We start from the raw sequence: 24,477 nt of genomic DNA on the forward strand, positions 1-24,477 counted from the left end.
GCAACAAATTTGTTCAAACATTGATGAAAAACATTTGTATGTTTGGAAATTAACTAACGCCTAAATAATTGAGACATTGAGCTGAAATTTCATAGAGGTATTTTGGAGGATTTTGTGTATATAGAAAAAATTAAAGACGTTGATAGATCTCGTAGTATTGGAAATACGGGGCAACAAATTTGTTCAAACATTGATGAAAAACATTTGTATGTTTGGAAATTCACTCACGCCTAAATAATTGAGACATTGAGCTGAAATTTCATAGAGGTATTTTGGAGGATTTTGTGTATATAGAAAAAATTAAAGACGTTGATAGATCTCGTAGTATTGGAAATACGGGGCAACAAATTTGTTCAAACATTGATGAAAAACATTTGTATGTTTGGAAATTCACTCACGCCTAAATAATTGAGACATTGAGCTAAAATTTCATAGAGGTATTTTGAAGGATTGTGTGTATATAGAAAAAAAATTCAGGACGTTGATAGATCTCGTAGTATTGGAAATACGGGGCAACAAATTTGTTCAAACATTGATGAAAAACATTTGTATGTTTGGAAATTAACTAACACCTAAATAATTGAGACATTGAGCTGAAATTTCATAGAGGTATTTTGGAGGATTGTGTGTATAGAGAAAAAAAATTCAGGACGTTGATAGATCTCGTAGTATTGGAAATACGGGGCATCAAATTTGTTCAAACATTGATGAAAAACATTTGTATGTTTAGAAATTAACTAACGCCAAAATAATTGAGACATTGAGCTGAAATTTTATAGAGGTATTTTGGAGGATTTTGTGTATATAGAAAAAAAATTCAGGACGTTGATAGATCTCGTAGTATTGGAAATACGGGGCAACAAATTTGTTCAAACATTGATGAAAAACATTTGTATGTTTGGAAATTAACTAACGCCTAAATAATTGAGACATTGAGCTGAAATTTCATAGAGGTATTTTGGAGGATTTTGTGTATATAGAAAAAAAATTCAGGACGTTGATAGATCTCGTAGTATTGGAAATACGGGGCATCAAATTTGTTCAAACATTGATGAAAAACATTTGTATGTTTGGAAATTCACTCACGCCTTAATAATTGAGACATTGAGCTAAAATTTCATAGAGGTATTTTGGAGGATTGTGTGTATAGAGAAAAAAAATTCAGGACGTTGATAGATCTCGTAGTATTAGAAATACGGGGCAACAAATTTGTTCAAACATTGATGAAAAACATTTGTATGTTTGGAAATTAACTAACGCCTAAATAATTGAGACATTGAGCTGAAATTTCATAGAGGTGTTTTGGAGGATTTTGTGTATATAGAAAAAAAATTCAGGACGTTGATAGATCTCGTAGTATTGGAAATACGGGGCATCAAATTTGTTCAAACATTGATGAAAAACATTTGTATGTTTGGAAATTCACTCACGCCTAAATAATTGAGACATTGAGCTGGAATTTTAGAGAGGGATTTTTGAAAATGTAGTAATCAGAACTTCAGTCCCTTCAATTTCTATATCTAATTATATTATATCGTATAAATAAATATTTCAAGCTAGTATTAATAATATACAGGGTTATTTCACGAATTAATCAATTTTTTTATATTATTCCGATTGTAACTGAACGTATGTGCCAATTGCACAGAAACCATTCGCTCAATTTTAAAACTTCATTTAAACGGAATATTTGCCGCTCTATTTCATACATAATGGTGCTTCTACACATTGACAGACAGTGCTGTAATTGGCTCAGTCATAATTTTCCAAATCGATGAATACGGAGAGAAGTGAAAGTTACGATTCATTGGCTTTCGCGTTCATATGACTTTCATCCTCTCGATTCAAAGGAAGAACATTATTTGATACAGTTCAAAAGCTGTAAGACGAGATTAAATTTCCTCTTATTAATTAATGAGCTCCAAGCTTTGTAGTGCATTTGTTAAACGGGTTTCATCCAAATTTATAGATTTGTGAAGGATTCTACCAGAAGAAATTCAATTTCTAAATCCAGAATCCGTCCAAAAATATATATTTAATTTTCTTTAAAAATATTCGATCTTCAGAGACTGAAATTTACAGTATGGTGTAGTGTAGTATTAACAGAGTTCTCAGTATGTATACAAATGAAAATTTGGATAAAGAGTTACACAGAGTTAGTCAAAAATATTCTAAAAAGCCTCTAATTTATCTTTATTAGTGATATCAATAATCTCATCAGTAATTTTATACTTATACCAAGAATTTTTCTTTATTTTCAGTTTGATTATTAATAAAAAGAATTTTTTTAGATCCTTTTTTAACTATAATTTATTTTTTCATTGAAATTTCTACCGCGCTAGTATCGATGTCAATGCGACTCTATTGAACCTCTGGTTGTATTCAAATATTTGGTTTTGGTATGTTTATTTTTGCCAGAATAAAATCCCATTCTGTATCTGCTAAATATTAATGACAATACATAAATCTATTGAGCTGCTTTTAGTTGTTATCAAAAATCCACATGGAAAATCTTTAATAATAACATACAGCAAAGAATTATTTATATAGGGTAGTTCTATTCTTAATAGGAGACACAAAAAAACAATCCTATCTCATAAAAAACCATTAAAATGTAGTATAAAAGAGAATAGTGGGTAATTTTCTAGATTATGCTATAGAAAAAATTCAATTGAGGTGCTTTAAAAGATTTTAAACCCGAAACTAAACAAAAATCGATTGTATGGGTATTTCAAGATCTAAATTCGAAGCATTTGAAAGCAAATTGTTGTTGTTTTTCCCAAATTACTAGACGTGTAGCCGCCGTTCCATTATAGTATCATACACCAGCATTTGTTTACAAGAAGTGTTCGGAAAAATCATTTTCCACCTCGACAATGCGATCTATCACACATCAGAAACATTTTTGCATAGTCAAAACATCGAATTGATGTCAGTCAGTCCTTATTTGAGTCCGTATTTCCGTAGATCAAAACAAAACGAGGTCAACGTTTTTTTACACCTTAAGAAGCGTTCAAATCACATTTCGAAATTGAATAGGAATGGGAAAAGGTTTTGAAAAACCCTAACCAATTATAAATGTTGGTTGTTATTTATATTTAATACATTCCTACAGGATTGAACAGGGTCACCCTAAATTTGAGTCTTGCAAACTCTATCGTAACATACAAGTTTTTCAAATTATACATTTTTATAATTTAAAGCAATTCCTTCTTTTAGTAATCATTATCTTAGGGGAATTTTGTTCGGAATGTTTTGTAGATGCGGATAAGTGAAACATTTTTCGAAAATGGTTTTACCTGATAAAATAATAAAATGAATATTCAAAAATAATCAACCCAGCCTTAGCAAACCAGGTCTTAACCATATTTTTATTTGAGTCTCGGTATGTTTTGATACAAAAATTCATTCTGTTGAAAATATGATGTACTCTAATTTCTATGTTATCTGTTGCAGCGTTTGGGAAGCATTCGTGGTGAAGATCTCACTTACATCCTTGGATTACCTCTAGTCGGCGGTCTTCCTCATTTTCCACAAAATTTCAGTCGTCAAGATGTGGGTATTGCGGAAGCTATGCTCAATTTCATCAGTAACTTTGCCAAAAGTGGAGATCCCAACGTACCGTCAGTAGATAATAAGGATTTGGCACCAGATTATGGTTCGAATCGAGAAAAAACTCGGTATAAAGGACTTGTTTGGGATCCGTATGAAATTGGTACTCAATTCTACCTTAGTGTCAGTGAGTATCATTGATTTTTTCATCTTTATTATACTAATTTCTGATTACGCCGTCGATTAGTATTTCCATTCCTATTTTTTTACCTGCAATGTACACGGAATGTCCCAGTTTAGACATATGACGTCAAACTTCATTTCTAATAAATTTAAAAAACTCTGTAATGTGTTAAAATTATATTTGCGTCTAAGTATGTCCTTAAAAAGGATTGAGATCTGGGAATCTCGATGTACATTCCAATAGGTAGAAACAGATTTATGGAAATGTGAGAACCACCGTCCTGTTGTGATTAGGAACATAGAATTTAAATGATTAACCCTTAAACCTTTGCACTTTGTTCCTTTTTTCACAGGACGACGAAATTTCATTGTAAATGTGTTGGTCACACTGTTTTACGTCCAACGAAAATTATAACAAAGTTTATCAACAAAAATTTTCAATAGTTTACATCTCATCAGTGAAATGGGGGCTCATTCAGGAAAGGTAATTTGTTTGTGTTTTTTTGAATGCTGTAAATTGTCACAACTTCATAATATTATACAATTATGGAGAGGAAATTGTTTATTTGATGCCCATTTATGATGCCTAATTTAAACAAACAATTCTGTAGATATAAAGCAATAAATACTAATTACGATCTGAATTTAGCCTCCATCAAGGAGCATTCGGCATTTTTGTATGGTAATTTGGAAAAAAAAACAGTTAAATAACTATATTTCAGTATCCCCTAAACTTTGAAACTTATAGTTAAAAAAAAGGTATAGCAGTTTAAGTGTTAAGAAATATCGTTCAATAATTTTATCGATAACCACCAAACAGAATATTTTCTACTAGATTGATCCTAACACGTGTCAATTTTGACTTCTCCAATGTATGAAATTGATATAGTTTAGGTCGTAAAACAATTATATAACATAGAATAGTTTGCTTTAGTATTCAGACGACTGTCTAAACGATGTTTTTCAAAATTTGTGGTTTAATTGAAGATAGAACCATAAAAATAAATGTTTACAATTTTTTTCAAGCTTTATAATATACAAAAAGGTTAAAAATACTTTAAAACTGCACATTTTCACTTTTTTATAAGTACTTTCTCTCAATAAACCCCAGATATAGTCTCCCATCATGTTTTCATGTTCATAATGTCCTGATTGAAACGTTTTCCCTGTTGTTTTGAATACATGGCATTAAAATGTTTTAGCACATCTTCTACTAACCTCTTTTCAGTCTAAATTGCGAACCAACGAACACCCCACTCCTAATAACTTGGAAAAAAACTTTTTCAAGTACTAAAAAGCTTCAGAGATTTGATCAAGTGTTTCATTAATTCTAGCTTAATGTGCAGAAGCGGCATCAGTTTTTTTCGTTTCAACAATCGTATCGAATTCTTCAGTAGTAAATCAACAAACTATTAGACGCCATCGAAAGCACTAAGCTTGTTGCTCGAAGCTATCCAATGATAAAATCTAAATTAACCAACAACTACTACAGGCGCGTCGACTAGTCACTCCAAGTCAAAGTTTGATCTTATCCGGTGTCTATCCACCACGCAGCTCCTAAAGAAACTCATGAACTACCTGAAAAATTGCAAACTAAGTAATAAAATTTAGATTTAACGATCGAATGTATTGAACCTCAATTACTAATAACTGTATCATTCAGTTATTTGACCTCAAATCCAATTACTATTATTATCTTCGACCATATAAACGTTTCCTTTGCTTACCATAGGATTATCTTTCGTTTAGTTCGTTCCCGGTCCAAGGATTATGATTCAAAAGTTGTGCTTTTCAAGCAAATATTCATCTTTTGATTGGTGGAATCTGACTGCTTTTGTCAGAGTACAAAAGATATTAGAAAAAATAAACGAATGGTTTGAAAGGAATATACAACAAAAATTAAAGAAAAAGACGATAAAAACAAAGAAAATAAAATGGATAAATGAAGGAAAATTTCAACGTGTTTCAACGAGAGTATTTAATGAAAAATATTTATAAGTAAAAGTGACTAACAGCTTTAATTTTTCAACGCTTTCGCTATTCGCATTGTGTGAACGGTCTTGATCGAAATCCTTTTGAAATGTCATAACCAGCGTCGTCGGCTACTAACTAAAGTTTTTTTTGTTGTTGAATGTATGCGCTTCGAGTACGAAAACAGCCTTCGTGCATTACTCAACTTTTCGTAATTTCGTGCAATATGAAGTTGTGATAAGCAGCAGTAAAATGAAAATATCACGAAGTTCCTAAATATGGCGTTCCAACAACGTATTTTCGCTAGAACAAGAACTACGTGACACGACTTCCAAATTAAATAAACTCACTACATTTGTGACATTCAATAAAATTAGGTCATAACAAGCAACGAAGAAAAGACATCGAGATTAAATCGAATGTAACTTGAACAGACAATTTTAAGAGACATCTATATCAAGATAATCAACTAATTAGCTTCACAGATATGAAGTTGAGTATATTCACTGCTTCTCTATATATATGGTGATTGATTAGTACCATAAATTTGAAAATTTGAAGTATTATAGCCATCATTAGTCTCCATATTTCATAACGAGTTTCCACGGGACTCCAAGACTCCAATAGACGACATAGATGTCGATCTGAGCACAGCACCGGGTACCTCGTAAAGTTTTCCTCATAATATTCGTGTTCAGAAACATCGAGAACATTGGAGTAGGAAAATTGAACTCGTTTCCATTATTTCTCATTCGTAATTTTTGTTCTGAGGCTCTCCCGAATCAATGCATTATGTTCACGCGTCTCACTGCTCATAAATTCATACATTTTGTGTTTTTTTTTCTCGACCATAACCCCCTACACACTAACTACTTTCTGCCTGATCTAGAATGAGTATTAGTAACAAAAGGTTTTTGAAAGATATCACTTAATACCAGAAAACTTGAATGCTTATGGGTATGCTACTAATTTGCTTAAGAAATACGGAAGAGATTTGGATGCCTAATGAAAAGCGCTTTAAGAAAAACCAGTTAAACCTGCATTAAAAAACAATACATAGTTTGAATAAACAAAAATAATAGGAAAGGAATCCGCTCGATCGAGATCTTCACAAAACAGATGGGCTACGAGCAAGCTATTCAAATAACCTCCTGGGAAACACAGCAGATAGTAACAGACCGGTACTCCTACTGCAGAGATATTGCAAATATGATGAAAAGACATCAAAAACTCAAAATAGTTCGCCGGGTACAAGATCTGGTGAATATAGTGGGTGGTTAACCAATTTGAAGTAACTTTAAGTTAAAATAAAACAGTTTTCACCATTAAATCGAACAACCAACTACTAGGTATTGATAAAGAACGAAATTCAAAATGAAAAGTCATCAAAAACTCAGATTAGTCCGTCGGGTACAAAATCTGGTGAATATAGTGGGTGGTTAACCAATTTGAAGTAACTTTAAGTTAAAATAAAACAGTTTTTACCATTAAATCGAACAAACAACTACTAGGTATTGATAAAGAGCAAAATTCAAAATGAAAAGTCATCAAAAACTCAAAATAGTTCGCCAGGTACAAGATCTGGAGAATATAGTGGGTGGTTAACCAATTCGAAGTAATTTCTAGTTAAAAAAAAATACTTTTTACAAATAAATCGAACAACGAACAACTAGGTATTGATAAAGAGCGAAATTCAAAATGAAAAGTCATCAAAAACTCATAAATCATTTAAATGAATCGATGTAATGCTTATGTTTGTTTTTAAGTAGACATTCGTTGGAATATCCAACGAATTAAGACAACCTCTATACGTTGTATCGGCGCATTAATAGAGGCCTAACTAGAACAACATAATATTTTATCCAAAAACATTACAGCCTGTGTGTTTATATCATTTTGTACTTGATGAGGTACACGAATGAATTTCTATTATTAATGATTACATAATTAAACTTGTAATCCATTAATAAAATCAAATTTATCCTGGAATATTTGTATCGTAAACTATTCGTTCCAATCGCCCGTATTACTAAAAATGAAAATATAATTTCAACAATAAATTTTCAATATAACTTTTTAAAACAAAAGCCAATGATCGCGGTTGCTTCTAGTTTAGTTTCAATTTTGCGAATCTCTGGAAATATTCTGTATGTTGGTGTTGTTGCTGTTGCTCATTTTCAGCTTCCCAATCCTTATCATATATTTTTAGCTCAATTTAGTCCTGGACGAAGCTGTGGAACATTTGGGGGATTATTTTCTTTTGGTACAAATGGTTATTCTAGCAAATAAGTGACAAGAGGCTAGATACGGTCAAAATATTATTCTTTGGGGATGGTATTTGATAATTATTTAATAATAACTATTTAAATATGCGCAATATTTCTTTTTTGGTTTATATTTCACACCATTGAGACAATTTTCTATGTCATCCGTGTAAATTTGAATGTGGCAGGGTGAAATATTTTTCGTCATCCATGATCAGAAGTCTGCTGGCGTCTTCTTAATGCACAGCAGCGTACCGGAATTCTGCGCAACTTATCTTCAGTATATTTTAGATATTTCTTCCTTTTCTCTTCATTTCTCGATTGATGGTCATGTGGAAACCTGCGAGTTGATGTTCCCAATTTGTCTTTTGCACATTTCACCAATCTATTTGACTAAGCCAATCCACTTTTCGGAAGGTTTGACAAATATTTGACTGAATATATTTACAATTTCAGTTTTTGATAACTTTTTTGGATATCTGGCTTGTACTCCATATCTAAGTGAAAAATTGGAAATTAAAGCATTATAAAACCTGTATTTTTTTCATGACAACTAGATTCAAAGTTATATAGAATTGAAGGCAATGAACTTTTTCCGAAAACTCTCGTTTCATAAGTTATGGTAGCAATGTAGGTAATTTTCATATATACAGTCAAATATATTTTACTTCAAGAAATTGAAGGGTCTCTCAAACTCCCATAATATCAATAATTTTTTTACCCAATAATACCGATATTTACAATAACACATTGTTGTTAAACAATCCAAATACTAATGAGGAATTTGACATATGAGAGGTTGGATATTGTGGAACAAGCAATGGGAGGAGTTGTCTAAATCTAAGACACAAGAGAAACTCCAATTTATGTGAAAAGGGCACTTTCCGTAAAGGAGTCTGAATCGTGTAACTTTCTCGTTTGTATTGAAAGAAAATGGAAATGCGGATAATTTATTCCATAATCATTCAATGAAATAATAATGGAGCGTATGAATTTTGTTAAATTTACTCTACATGTTACACATTCATTTCTTCTACAATCTGTAATTATTATTATTGATAAGCTACTACTTTCAACCAGCGCAATATTTGATGTTTTAATTGAAGCCATTATTATCTTTTTGTAACTCGCCTTTAGAACCAAAATTTTCCTACGCCGCTTGTTCAATTCTATCGTCGCTGTTAAATATTTCACCCTCAAACTCGATCTTCGGCATAGCGAACAAAAAATAGTCAGAACGGATCAGATCAGGGCTATATGGTGGGTGTTAAATTTTTGTGAATCTACAGTAGCCTTGCAAAGCAAACGCCCACAGTTGTGGGCTTATCTTCTCGATGCAAATTAATTTTCTAATGATTCCCAGCGAAACTAATTTTTAATTATAATAAATGATAGAGTCGAGTAACTGTGAACAGCCTCCAATTTGTTTTTGATTTGTGAATTGCATTCGAAGCTTCTCTAATGACAAAAAAATCCGCGAAACTCAATTTGAGATATTTTAAAAAACAATTTCACTTATTGATAGAGCTGGAGCGCTGCTCCACGTGTAACAAACTGTATGGACTGGATTTTTCACTTCTTTGAGTGAACAGATCGCTATAATTCGAATGAAATATCTGCCAGGATCCATTTTTGTATCGTTTTTATGATAATAAGAAAGATAGAGCGCTCTATCCCAGACTTACAAAATCGAGATGCAACCATCTCCAAAGATTATCAATGTTACAAGCAAACTGATTTGATTATTTTTCGATTATAACCTATATAATGATAATTTGCGTTTCAAAATGAGAAATTAGAGGATTTTGAGACTCTATATTCAATTACTACATTTGGTAATTCAAATCAATTTCTGTATAGGTTCATTTACCAGCTGAAGTAATTCTACCACATCATCTGGTTGTGAAAACTCCGATATCCGAACAAGTAAATAGACAGCCGATAGGGTAACCTCTCTAACCACAGCTTGAGCTGGATTATTGGAACGTTTGGTTGCCTTAACAATCGAAATAATCAGTATTCACCATAATCATGTATTATACACACCGTGCTGTAACTAATCTTATATTTAAAAAGTAGATTTTCCATTTCTTTTTCATCTTTATCAAAAAAAAAAGTGTTCTGATGGAAACACAAGACAGAGAAAATGGTTTTTACTTGAAAACAAGAATATCAAATACCATAATACAAATTAATCAATAATTTGATTATTATTTTATACCAGCATCGACTATAATTTAATAGTTTGAGATCAAAATATTCCGAAATCGGTATACAACAAGTTTTTGTATAATATTGAGTTGACATATACCCATCTGACAGTTGTAAACTTGAACTCTGGACGATTTTACGTGTACAAATATTGCAATCCAAACTTTTCTGGCCAAATTTACCTTGCCAAAAGGTCATCTTACTCCTATCTGGCCGAATTTAGCACACTGAAAGGTCATATATTTATTTTGTGACTGAATTTACCACACCAAATGATCTCAGCTGCTATCTGGCCGAAGTTGCCATACCAAAAGATCATCTATTTGGTATCTAGCCGAATTTACCACACGAAATGGTCGTCTAATTGCTATCTGGCCGAATTTACTACACCAAAACGTCATATATTCACTTTCTGGCTGAATTTACCACACAAAAAGATCATCTACTTGCTATCTGATCAAATTCACCACACCAAAACGTCATATATTCACTTTCTGGCCGAATTTACCACACCAACGTCATATATTTACTTTCTGGCTGAATTTATCACACCAAATGGTCATCTAGTTGCTATTTGGCCGAATTTACCACACCAAAAAATCATCTAATTGCTATCTGGCCGAATTTACCACACCAAAAAATCATCTACTTGCTATCTGGTCGATTTATCACACCAAAAGATCATCTACTTGCTATCTGGCCGAATTTACCACACCAAAAGATCATCTACTTGCTATCTGATCGAATTTACCACACTAAAACGTCATATATTTACTTTCTGGCTGAATTTATCACACCAAATGGTCATCTAGTTGCTATTTGGCCGAATTTACCACACCAAAAAATCATCTAATTGCTATCTGGCCGAATTTACCACACCAAAAGATCATCTACTTGCTATCTGGCCGAATTTACCACACCAAAAAATCATCTACTTGCTATCTGGTCGATTTATCACACCAAAAGATCATCTACTTGCTATCTGGCCGAATTTACCACACCGAAAGATCATCTACTTGCTATCTGATCGAATTTACCACACCAAAAAATCATCTAATTGCTATCTGGCCGAATTTACCACACCAAAAGATCATCTACTTGCTATCTGATCGAATTTATCACACCTAAAGATCATCTACCTGTTATCTGGCTGAATTTAACAAATTTGTTGTATCCTTGAAGATATAAACATGATAAATTAAAGAACACACTCAAAATGCATTACTCCAATATAAGTAAACATTCTGTTTATATGAAAATTCGAAGGGACGTAGAATCTAATATTTCTCAACGTTACGGTCGTTGTGGATTCTTGTATGATAAAGTATCGTTATTTCGAAGTGAAACTAAAATTTGATGGTCCTATTCCGAGGACGAAATTGAGAGATATAACATGTGTCCTAGGATTGTAGATATACTTACATAATTTTACTTATTTTGGAAATTGCTTTTGACGATAAAAACTCGGTTGGCTTTAATATATGATTATGTGGATATTTGTCAGATAATTTACATGCGCTCCGTTCGTTTATCGAGGAATAAAACGTAAATAGTAGTGGCAGATAACGTGGAAATTGTAACAAAAAGTTATTTACTATATTTGTATGCTGTTTATCTACTGGAGACACTGTTCGCACTACTACTACACCAACCTAAATAAATACACTATCTATGTGCGTTTCGACAATAAAGTTATCTTCTTCAGACACTGAAAGGGAAGTAGAAAATTGGTACGGGGCTGAAAATTTACCTGATGTTCTTGAGCAAGTCAATCTAGGTAATCGTCATGTATCATCCACTCTTTTCGCCTGATTTGGCCATATGTGGCTTCTGGTTATTATTTAACATAGAGGAACATCTGTATAGAGATATTCTTCAATGATATCCTTTATAATTTGACAAGACAACTACTAGAAAGACTCCGAATATAGTTTTGAATTAAAAAAAATAATAATTTCACTTTTTCACGCAAATTTTTTTAAACCAAATTTTACAGTAGACACAAAAAACTTGAGGATACAAAAAGCTGAATGAGCTGAATTTCGATAAAATAATTGAGGAAAAACAGGACACGGAATGCGGTTTGCTGTAAACAAAATGGCTGTATGGAGTTGCGTGGTTTTTGTAGTTTTTCTGTTAGATGTGTTCAGAAATTATCTTATCTGATAATATCAAAACGTTGATATTGGAAGAAAATCGAGCCTCAAAATCAATTTCAAGGAATTATTGTTCCCACGTTCAACTTCTACAATGTTTTTTACTTTATTGATGAATTTGGCTAATCACAATTTCTAAAGGTGTTGAGATTAGGAGCCGAAATAGCTAAGGCAGCTTCATAGATACTTCGAACCCTCTTCAATACCAATATACTACCTTCTACAAGGCTCATATTCATACTCGGCTCCCAAGTACACCCTTAAGATTCTCGACCAAGAGTTTTACTACCTCGGCAGATGTTTTTCCGAGCCCTCCAACATAATAAAATGGAGCAATATCTAGAAGATCTACTCCACAGGTACCGAGTTTAACTGCAAACGCTCAGAATCTCAATTCATCGGGACTCGTTCCTTTGGAGAAGTGCAAACCTGTTAAATCAAGAGCTCAATATCAGTATTAACAAATTTTTCGACGACATCCTCTATCCGATTTACCTCATAAGGTAAATTTAGTACAGTAAACAACGGATTTGTTTTTTTTTTGTATCTATATATGGAGGTCCAATGAATTAACGTTTGATTTGAAGTAAACTTTTTCTAATGATTCAGTTGGAAGCACCTAACACGGATTTTAACAAAATAATAATCAAACTCCCCCTCTACATGTCTGTCTTGGCGGAATTTGCTTTGTTTATCAATTACTGAACTTTCTACCTTCGATCCCAATTTGTTATCTAGCTTTGGGAAGAATTTTATCATTTTTTCGTTATTATTGTCAATATTATCAGCAAAAGAAAAAGTTATATCATTTTTTCATCTTCTCTTCCACTGTATCATATTTCTTTAACTTCAATACGAAACTAGTCAACCATATATCCAAAAGAAACGTTTACAAATAATATATCGGAGGAACTTTCACTTTACAAAGTATATCCGGTTTCGTTCTTGAAGTGCAAACAAAAAAAAAAAGTATGAAATCGAACAAAAAAGTATTACCACAACCTAATAACTTTGAGTTAAGGGTGGAAAATGTTATTTGGAATATAATTTGTCCTTCTCCGCGTTTGTCCTCAATTATGTTATTTACCTGATTTTCAATTAGTACATATCTCTAGCTGACATCGCTGATTTAAGTCATTATCTTGTCTAGTTTGGGAAGGTCCCAGTTTAACGACATTTCTAAGCTCGTTCAACTTAATGACCTAACAAGTTAATCGGATTTGCCAGAAAACAAAAACGTCTAGAAATCTCAAGACATATCATTAATCAACGGAACGCAGGGATGTTGAGAAAGATAACCCCCGAATTTGGCCAATATATATATATATATATATTGTATACTAACTCTATAACTTATACGTTAAAAAAAATATTTTCTTATCTAGGCGTTGTTTCAAGAATTTATCAATGAAACATGCTGTAGAAAAGTGTGTATTTATATGCGAAAAATTTTTTAAAAATATCCGGGAATTGAAATTATCATAAATTGTAATTATTTGTACTATGTACTATCGATAAAATAAACCAAATTCAATTTTTTTATATAGTAACATGATTTTCGATAGTATGCAGTTCAATTAGAAATATTTGGTTATGTTTCAACACCCCGTGAAAGTATTTTCAATAAATTATTACAATTTATGATAATTTTTTTCAGAATGTTTCTTTATGGCGAACGGTTTAACGATCTAAAAATCTAATTATCTCCTAAACAATAAATTTTATCGAGTTGAATAAAGAGTAACTTTTTCATTGTTATATTTAGATTATACAGATTGTCCCTGTAAAAGTTACAGATTCAGCATTCAAAATTATAATCACAGATTAATAGAAAGCATCATTGAGGTCAGCGGGGGCTACAGATTTGAAGATATATCATTATAAACCAAAAGACAAACCAGGTCTAGGTACACCATCAAAAAGATTGTATGAGTGCCTCAAGAAAAGCTGGGAAATTAACTAACTGATGGTAACTACCTCATGAACGATTTCCTAGACAACGAATTGGAAGGAAAAGCTTCATCAAACGGTTTGCAAGATCTCCTTTGTAGCCTGGATTTCTTATTGTAAAGATTATTTGACACGAGGTCTATAAAAACCAGAGAGCGGTTCTAAAAAATTGTTCATTTCGTGTGAAAGAAAGTGAAGAAGTGTTAAGGCTAGTTGTATGACCTATAGTTCTGCTCAGAGAATGCTTTCGTAGGATGTGAGTTACTGAGAATCCAGGCAACTTTTTATAATATGAGATCATGTCTTTGCAACTACAAATATAGCCTAAACTAGAGGTTAGGACGATGAACAAACTGGAGATATTTGAAATGAAGACATAACATGTTACAAAAGGTCCAAATGCAACTTTTAGAAGTGACGGAAGCATCGATCGTAGCTCAGAAATTTTCGAGACTGAACAGTCATAAGAATTTTTCCGTTTGGCACGTAAAAGAAGAAGAAGCGGTTATTTTAAGAGCAGTATAAAGTCCCAATTAGGTTTGGCGGGGTGCTAAAAATGGTAATGAAGAGGTCCACTGTGTATAGACCACAATTCGTTGGAATTTTGTTTAATATTTCATTTGTATTATCACGGACACATTTTACATTGTAAGAATAGAAATTAAACTGAGATGGCAGAAAGTATTTATCGTCCTTTTTAGCTCCCCGTGGATATTTACCTCGCCATTTTATATATCTGTTGTTTTGGTAACAGTGCCTAAAGGAATAATAATAATAATTTCTAGAACCGCCATCATTAATCAAACGGAATGGATGAAAGCAGGGGCGTGGTACACAGGGATGAAAAATTCTCCTTGGGGAGTGTTAGAACTTCATTTATCATTTGGAGTTAAGATACTAAGCTTGAATACGGATTATATTCTTTGACAAAAAGTAATTGTTTTACACACTTTTCGTAGAGAATGGGAAACGAAATGGTATAAAAAAGGAGAGTGGTGGATGTTCGGGATCTTTAGCTTCGCGATGTCGCAACTAATAAATAATCTTGAAAGAAAAAAAAACGAATAAATTATATCAACTTCTTTCGTTTCAATCAGATACCATTTTCAATAAATTTGATAAAATTACAATCGGAATCGAGAGACATTATTTTGGATGCGAAACTACGCTGGAAAGTCTAAGTCAAAAAGAAACGTTAAAACAACAATTTTTTGATAATAAACGTCAAGTAAATACACATACGAAGATGGGGCCTTCAATTCTAAGATCCAAGTCCTCAAAGCACAACAAAAAACCGGATCCTGATAACATAGAAGGTGAAATATTGAGGTTAATGTGCTCAACAGAGAATCAATTCTTGATCAATGTTAATGTTTTAACCACCATCTAAGATAAGAGGAAATATTCCTGAAGGCTGGTTGAAGTCGAGCTTTATCGCTATCTCTGAAAACTAGATGCGATAAATTGTGAAAAATGCCGCCTAATAAGCTTAATAAATCATATTTCAACATCTCTGAAACGCAATTTGGTTTTCGTAGCGCACTAGACAAAGGAAACCATCTTTAACATACATGTTCTCATCAAAAAACGCACACCTGTGGTTTATCGATTTCTCCAAGGCTTCCGATAACGTCAAACATGAAAAACTTATCGAGGTTCTTAGAGGAAAGATATTCAAAGTTTATTCAGCAGAGACATTCCTGTCAGGAAAGGAATACTATCAAATGGTATCAAAATCAACGGAGAAGCAATCAATAATATTAGATATGCCGATGATACAGTAATAACAATGAAGTGAAGATGATGGACCTATACCAGTTCGTCTGGTGATAATTGGTCAAGAAATATATCGAGTAGAAACGTCCACGTATGTCGGAATCACAGTAAACTCGAAATGGAGCCGGGCATCAGAAAAAACGATCAAAGATAAAAAGATCTAGTGCCGCTATTAACAACATGAAGAAACTATATACAAGCAAAGATATTTCGGTACAACTAAAATTAATACTAGTCAGGTGCTACTTTACAAAGTCTGGTAACTTTCGATATATGGGCGTATTTTGAAAATATCGTGGACAGAGCACCAGTACGGAAATTGTGCAGAGACTGGGGAATTATAAGGAAGTCATCTTTATAGTGAAAAAAAAAAACGAAAACTGGAGTATTTTGGCCACGTGATAAACACCGTGTTTTGCAGTTGATTCTTCAAGTCTAAGTGGATGGTAAGAGGGGACCAGGGAGAAAACGGCATTCATCGTTGCACGACCTATGCCAGTAGTTTGGAGTATCATCTATTAATCTGTTTAGAAGCATAGTAAACTAGATAAGAATAGCTTTGTTTTTTGAAAAAGAAATGGGTGGCATTTATTATGATCTTGGACGATTAATCTATAGAAATTTCTCATTTCTGTGATATACATCAATCAAAATACAGAAAGAAATATTTGATAATCTATATACATTATTGTATTCATAGTTATCGTTAATTATCACTAATTCAGTAGAGTTGTTAGTACATTTGGAGTATTCAAGTTCGGTGATATCCAATTCCACTAGTGGCAATGGTGGAAAATCGCGTATGATGACAATTAATCCGATGTGACATTTCCTCTTTCGCTTTGTTTGCCAATCGATTACCACCGATGACAAAAAAAGGAAAAACAATGTAGATTCTATACTAAATTCATATTTGGTCTCAATATTTCTGAAAAACGTATTTATACATGGACGTTTGGAACAATTTGTGTTGAAATGAATAACTTTTCAACTAAATTTCTCAATTCTTTTCGATTTAACCTGGTAGAATAATCCAGGGAGGTAATTAGCCACACATGTCGGGCGGAAGTACACAAATCAAGATGATGAATGATTCAAAAAATATTTATTTACCCTTACCAATGTTTCCCAAACTTTTTTATGCCACGCTCCACCAAAGCCCTTCCAAAATTGGAATTTTCCTAAACCGTGATAATATTTATACTGAAAACAGTCTGACGCAGTTCTCCAAAGACTGAACTTGTAAACCTCTAGTCTCTGAAGACGACAACTTGGTTATCGAAACGCGTATCAGACAGTATAATTGTGAGTGTTGGTATAGTGCTAAATTTGTGTTCAGTATAAGATTTTTTCTATAATAAATAATCCACATTCAGTTGAATATGGAGATGGAAACATCAACAATTAAAAACAGTTAATGAATGACACGAATTAAATAATCAGAAGTGAATGGATTTGGTTGTTATGTCAGTAAAAAATTAGAAAAATTTTGAAAAAACCTCAATTAACTCAATAAGTCTTTTTCTACGTATTAATCTTAAGGATTTTCCAAATGGAGAGGCTCGTCATGGAAACTAATCGACACGCTAAAAACGATTGTAGAATCATCTTGAAGGACGATGTACAAGTTTATTGGCGTATTCGGAAGTATTTCTCTCGTAGATGATCAGAAAGACGTTGCCTGGTTCAACCAATTCCAAAGTCAGATACCCTCTGTGCCATTAACTCTTCTTAATCGGGGATAGCTTGTCCGGATACAGTAGGCTCTTGTGAAAAGACTGGTTCTATTACTTTTTCTTTTTGGAGTTACCCCCGAGAGAAAACAACCCCACCTCCTCGATAAACGCTTCTCCATCGAAAGTTACTTGATCCTTAAATTTGGTTGATTCATCTTCACCGAAACGCTATCAAATTCCGATGCCATCGGGGCAAACTGAAAAGCTTTGACTCATCTGTTTGTAATTCACAAATTCTGCAGATTTATTATGACCATAACATGGAGATGACCGAGTGTAGTTAGAAATGGTCAATCACCAATCGTATTTCGGTTATTTCAGAACGTTTTCTAGTAGAATGTTATTCATATCAAGATGATGCACAAAACTAAGTATCAGGATCAACTCTTGATTGAGGATTGTGATTTTACATAGATGTAATTCGTAAATGTTCAATATTTAGACTGATTTGATTCCAAATTATAGTATCGCACTTTATAATCCAAAACACAACTAGCATATTCGATTTTCTATCTGTCTAAATGCATTAGTAGATTTTTTTTTTAATTTCCAGCATCGAAGCCGAAGATGAAGAGTCACTATCGAGGTCATAAGATGGCGGTTTGGCTCAATCTAATCCCGCAACTTCATCAGCCGGGCGACGACGACGTCACAATGAGGCACCACCATTTTCACGAACGCGAACCTCATTATTACGCAGGTTTGTCAAACTTATAACTAATTGTTTCCTTTTAATTTAATTATCACTAACAATTACACTGTCCGACGCGCGTTTCGATAACCAAGTTATCGTCTTCAGACTGTTTACCTTCAGTCTCTGAAGACGATAACTTGGTTATCGAAACGCGCGTCGGACAGTGTAATTGTTAGTGTTGGTGTAGTGTTGGTGTAAACCAGTATATTCAGTTGTTTTTTTGTTTCAAATTCCGATGGGCTGTAAAGAAGGGACGGGTGAATATACAAAAATGATTTTATTATATGGCATTTCTTTGAACTCCACGTCAGCTTGGAAGCGCCGCCCTTCGAGAGATGAAAATCACTGGGTGCTAAGTTATCGTGGATGAGAACCATTCAAGAAATCTTTATGCCTCTTCGTTCTTTTTGAATAGCTCACTTCAATAGCTCACAAACTCAGAAAACATTTGCCATAATCTTTTGAAAATCCGTTTGAATTTTGTGGATCTCTATGAAGAATAAGTGTACATCAATTGCTGTGTCGCTTATAATTCATGTCTCGACACCTGTCACAATGAATTTACAAAAAAATCTGTTTCATCAGTTGTGTGACGGTCAAGGAACTTCAAAGCTGCACCGAGTCGGCGAGATTCGTGGTTTTTCAGTCAACATCGTTGTTACCAGCGAGCGCAAACTTTTCTGTAGCAGCGCAACTATCCAGTAATGATAGAGTACAGAGAACCTTGGAGTTTCTCTAACCACTTGGTTGACTCGTCCTTGAGCTGCTTCATCATAGACGCCAGCTCGGCTATCTTGAGATTTTCGACACCATTCATCACACCTCATGCATGTATCTCCATACATTCGACTATTTTATCAAAAGCTTCTCTGATTATTTCATGCTATTCTTGATGTACTCCACACACCTTTCCATACGTTTTTTCCATTGATCGAAGCACTCCTGGAAGTCTTCTTTGGTTAGCGCCTTTAGGAGCTCTGCTTTACCGTTTCCATCAACTCAAATCGGGTTCCTTTTCAAATAAGATCTTTTTCTAATCTTTGCAGTCTTCCAAGGAAATCTGAGCAGACCCGTTGACGTAAAAGCTTTTGATCGGGAACTAGATTTTTTGCCATTAACTTCGGACTAATTTTTGTCATTAGTAATTCCTCGTGGTTTTTCTAAACGTTTCTTTATCGACGTTTACAGACTCGGCAATCATCCGGATGATCATTCGACGATTTGATGTATAATTTGGTTGATTTTTGTCATTGTTTTCGGAGTTAAAACAGTCACAGGGTGACCTAGGCGCTGGTCATCTTCAGTGTCCTCACTAAAGCGTTTACATCACTCAAAAACAAGCGCACGAGATAGATAATTGTCCCCATAGGCCTCATGTAATAATTTATAGCATTCAGTCGGAGTTTTTTTCAATTTAACGAGAAATTTTTATCTTCCCTGTTGACTATTTCGTGGGTTTTATTCTTTAATTCAATATCTTTATCTGCGTTTTCGATAATCTACTCTTTATATTGTTGTTGTTTTTATATATTCCACGTTTTCTTCTTTTGTTTTATGACTATTTATTTCTTGTATTCTTCTCTGTTAATGTCGTTCAAGTAGTAAATTTATTTTAAATAACCGAATTAGAATATCGATTAAGTTTGCCGTTTCGCGTTCTGTTTCCAATTCTGTCTGACGTTAATGGAACTATTAGAGAAAATCAACGAAGTTTAACAGAATCGCCGTTAAAAGTATTTGTTTACTTTCTGTAAACCGGAAGAAACTATATAACCAACTTTAGTAATTACTCTGCGCCGACAAGCTTGAAATTTATTAGAAAACTTTCACATACATATGGGCGAAGTTTTTGAAGACAGTTACATTAGCGTTTAACGTGCTTCTAAAAAGGACATTTCCGTTACGAGCAGTTTTGTCTAGTTATTTGAGGAAAATACATTAAAATAGTTCTCTCTGTTTAGTTCTAAAGTCGGAATGGAGAGTTTCGGAAGCTTTTACCTCGAAGAAAAACTACCGACTTATTGACGGATTAAATTGTTTTACCAATCGAAGAAACAACAGGAGAATCGCATCAATAAAAAAGAAATAAATAAACAGAATCGCGAATAAATCCCGAACGTTTTTATGTTTATAAGTAGACGTTAAACAATTCGTTATAGCTACAATTTTTTCGCGTGATTTCAATTCGAAACAAAAACGTAAACTCTAAGTGTGTGATTTCAGAGATAAATTCCGTGCTGTCGGTAAAACTAATAAAATAAACAGTAGGAGACTATTAAGTAATCCAGGAGTCTTTGTCAGAACCAAATCTTGGCTACTCTACATTCATCGAAATATATTGAGTTTCTAACAGAAGAAAACGAAGCCACTAATTATACAACTGAATTCTTGAGTTCTTTAGAATGAAAAATTTATAACCCATCCAAAATAATGATAAGAAAACTGATTATAATTCACGCACCGATAATCAAATTAAAGATGAATTAGTTCTAATTATTCCAATGATCCTTGGCGATTTGTCTTGTCTTTACCACAAAAATTAACAAATCACATGATAAATCCCTGACTGTGTGTAGCTTCAATATAAAGAACAGTCCTTTGGAGGGGCCCTGTATCAAAATTAATTGGGGGGCCCAAATGAAGGGTAAAATTCCTCCTAGAAATTGACTAGCCAAACAATTCAAATTAAATGTACACTTTTCATGCCTTTTTTTCGACAAATTGATTTATTAAATCATCTATAGCTGAAGACGAAGTCTGATAGCCGTTCCTACACCATCGAAGTCGTTAGGTGATTTTTTATCTGTTTTAATTTTGAAAAACTTCTTTCAGCTGTTGCGTTTTTAACTGAAAGTATCAAGAATAGAAAGCATGCTGTTATTACCTCTGGAAAACTTGATGCAAGGCTATTGAATTTCATCAGCAATAATTCCATGACTTCCTTAATGGAATGAATTTATTGAATTTCAGATTTAAAGCATGTTTTCAGAGCAATATAGGAGTTTCTCCGATTGTGTTACTTTAGAGGCTTTTGTAGCCCCGTATCACTGATACGGCTAATACGGCGATATCTTTCTCAAAGTCGTTTTATGTGGCATCCATTTTCTTCCTTATTGGTCCAAAAGAGAAAATGTCGTATACCACGAGGTACTTAAATGATGAGGATTAAACCTACTGCATTCCATGCTACACCATATGTACCTTAGTACGAAATAATTTTTGGTAGGGTTTTGTATTAAAAATGATTTGATATTCAATATTTAGCTCTGATTTAGCTCGTGATTAGAGCCAGAAAATTAGATGGTAATTTGAATTTGAATGTGCTTCTTCCAGATAAGACGTTGGTCAAAACGTAGACCGAGATATCTGGCGTCTGTTACAATTACAGGTAGATTAGGTACGGTGCCGTTTGGTCAATCTAATTTGACTTTACTTTTCATCATTCACCATTAAATGAATTAAGTTAACAAATGGGGAAATTGTCGTGTTATTGGTTTTAGGTGTAGAGTAGGACAACAAGGGCACAAAAACAGAACCTTGTGGAATACTGGGGTTGATATAACAGAGACTTAATGGTTCGTTATTAAATTCGATACAAGTTACTGGATATTTTGGTTTTTAATTCATTAAGCAACCCAGATTTTATCGAACTATTGAGAAATGTCCAAGGATAAAGTTTTTGGAATGCCATTTACGTTTTGATGGATTTGTTTAGTTGTGAAAAACCAAATTTATGTTTTATTAACAGTACTAAAGAAAATATTATTTTTGTGATGCATAAAATCGTTGCGGGAATATCGAAAGCAAAAATTCTTCCATCTTAAGTTTTGGAATTGAAGTTTTCTATTTTAAAACACATTTTTAACTTTTTTAAAGCATATATTTTTCATATTTCCTAAAATAAAGAAAAAAAGGTTTGTATTATTCAGAACAAAGTATTAGTTTGAATATAAAATCGATAATACAAACCCAAAATATATTAATTTAAGGTAGTAGGTAGTTAGTTCTCTCCGATCCTTAACATTGTAAGTAGATACTTTCGAATTCATAACGTATTTAGTTTTTTTTTTTATAAATATACCTAAACCAATCTATAACACGACATTCATTGACTGTTCAGCATTTCGGAGTTATTAGATATTACAGCTACTCTTTTCGTCTTCACAAACAGTTTATTTTGACGTTTATTGAATTTTATATAAATGTCACCATGTCTTTTATCAATAAAGAAATTTCAGCATTGATATATAACTTAGAAACCACTTTTCAACATCGTATTACGTGTGTCTCGAACGCTACTTCTGATGGAACTAGAAAATTCACTGTCAATTTGCTCTCTTCTCCTATTCCGGGATAAGAAAAGAAATTTTCGGTAAATTTTTAATGGTACAATATCTCTGCCATTTTTGTTGGCGTTATGAACTTGAGCTGATGGTTTGTGTAACATAAATAAAAAGTATATAATTTATGAGACGTCTTGTCATACAAGTAGAATAAAATGATTGAGGCACAACTAGGACAATAAAAAGGATGTTGAATTTCAGAAAACGGTTATTCCAGATTTGGTATTATCTTTCTATGTTTATAGAATTTTTTTATACGAAAATACAATCGTAGTTTCAGTAAAATTTGTTTTAGGAAGAGATTCTTGGAATCAAAATAAGATTTATAACCTCTATAGGGGGCTTTTGACCAGTCCAAACCTTTTTCTATTGTTCTGTACAACTTATGGTTATTAAAGACCAATAAATGACTTGTAGTAGTTATAATTATGGGAAATATTTAGATTTTATAATATTAATTGAGTCTTATCACTGCATAACGCCGAAAAGTTATACGCCAATCAACTAAATTTCAATTTTTTCTTTTTGTAAGTAACACGATGTTCGACAGAATGCAATTCGATTTGTTTGATTGTGTTTAAAGCCCGTTTAATACGGATTGCCGGTACGCTCTTCGATTCCTTACCCTCTGACGGAGAGCGTGCCGGCGCGCTCGTTTCCCTTCACTTTACGACTCGACACCAAACTATCCGTTACAACCAAAGGACTCAGATTTGTACTCATATGATTCTCGAAGAAACAGTGTTTACCGTTTTAAGATCGGACAAGTAAAAATGTGTTAAATAAGTTGACATTTATTCTAATTAAAAATATATAATTTCCACATTTCGTTCAGTCTATTTTATAAAACTATTTTTGATGAATAACTTCACAAGTTTTATATAAATTGTATCAAATATTTATTTTTTAGACCATTTTTAGAATTATCATCATTTTTAAATTTTTTGTTTTGTTTTTTTAGTTATTTTTCAAGATTTGGGATATATTTTTCTATAAAACGTTCTGTTTTTATTTTTTTCTGATTTGACTATATCGCATTCTAACTTTTAAAAACAATATCGTTTTTTCGACTTTCAGTAGTTAAAATCATGACCATTTCTTAGAGAAAAACCCCGGCCCAGCCTGACCAAATAAAACCTCCTTGTGCTTAGTTGACTGTTTTGTAAACTATAACTAAATAAATAAATTTATGAAAAATTGTACATATAATAAAAATTTCATAAAAAAAATGTAAAAAGTTGTTTATTTATTATATTTCCTACAACAATTTGATTTGATTGAGAATGAAAAAAAGATGAAATATGTATATGATTTTAAGTAATCGTTAACGTAATTAATATACACAATTAAATGTTTTTAAAATGTCGTTTTTGATTTTTTTTTATTGTTAGTTTGATTTCTCGGTGTCGGAACCAACAACGAATTAGTTACAAGGTTAGTCAGGAAGTTAGGCTACCCGCTACACAGGTGAACTGATTCCTTTAGCACTGACGGAGAGCGTGCCAAGACGCACCCGCTTAATTATCGGAAATAGGACCTCGGAATTTTTCTAATTATTTTTTTATTCAAATTAATAGTAGATCAAATAATTTGTATCAAAAAACCTTTCCGTCAGAGCCATAGGTTTATCTCAAATAGCCC

General features: G+C 32.9%; 1 protein-coding gene across 3 annotated transcripts in view; it reads left to right on the forward strand.

The window, feature by feature from the left end:
* Positions 1 to 24,477, forward strand: part of LOC130897737 (neuroligin-4, X-linked-like) — a 245,898-nt gene that overhangs the window by 210,021 nt on the left and 11,400 nt on the right. For all 3 annotated transcript variants that reach the window (XM_057806607.1, XM_057806609.1, XM_057806608.1), the window contains 2 exons: positions 3,457 to 3,739; positions 18,353 to 18,499. In XM_057806607.1, coding sequence (XP_057662590.1) covers positions 3,457 to 3,739; positions 18,353 to 18,499 — 430 coding nt within the window. The remainder of the gene's footprint in view (positions 1 to 3,456; positions 3,740 to 18,352; positions 18,500 to 24,477) is intronic.

Source organism: Diorhabda carinulata, chromosome 9 (assembly GCF_026250575.1).
Source record: "Diorhabda carinulata isolate Delta chromosome 9, icDioCari1.1, whole genome shotgun sequence".
Classification (NCBI taxonomy): Eukaryota; Metazoa; Arthropoda; class Insecta; order Coleoptera; family Chrysomelidae; genus Diorhabda; species Diorhabda carinulata.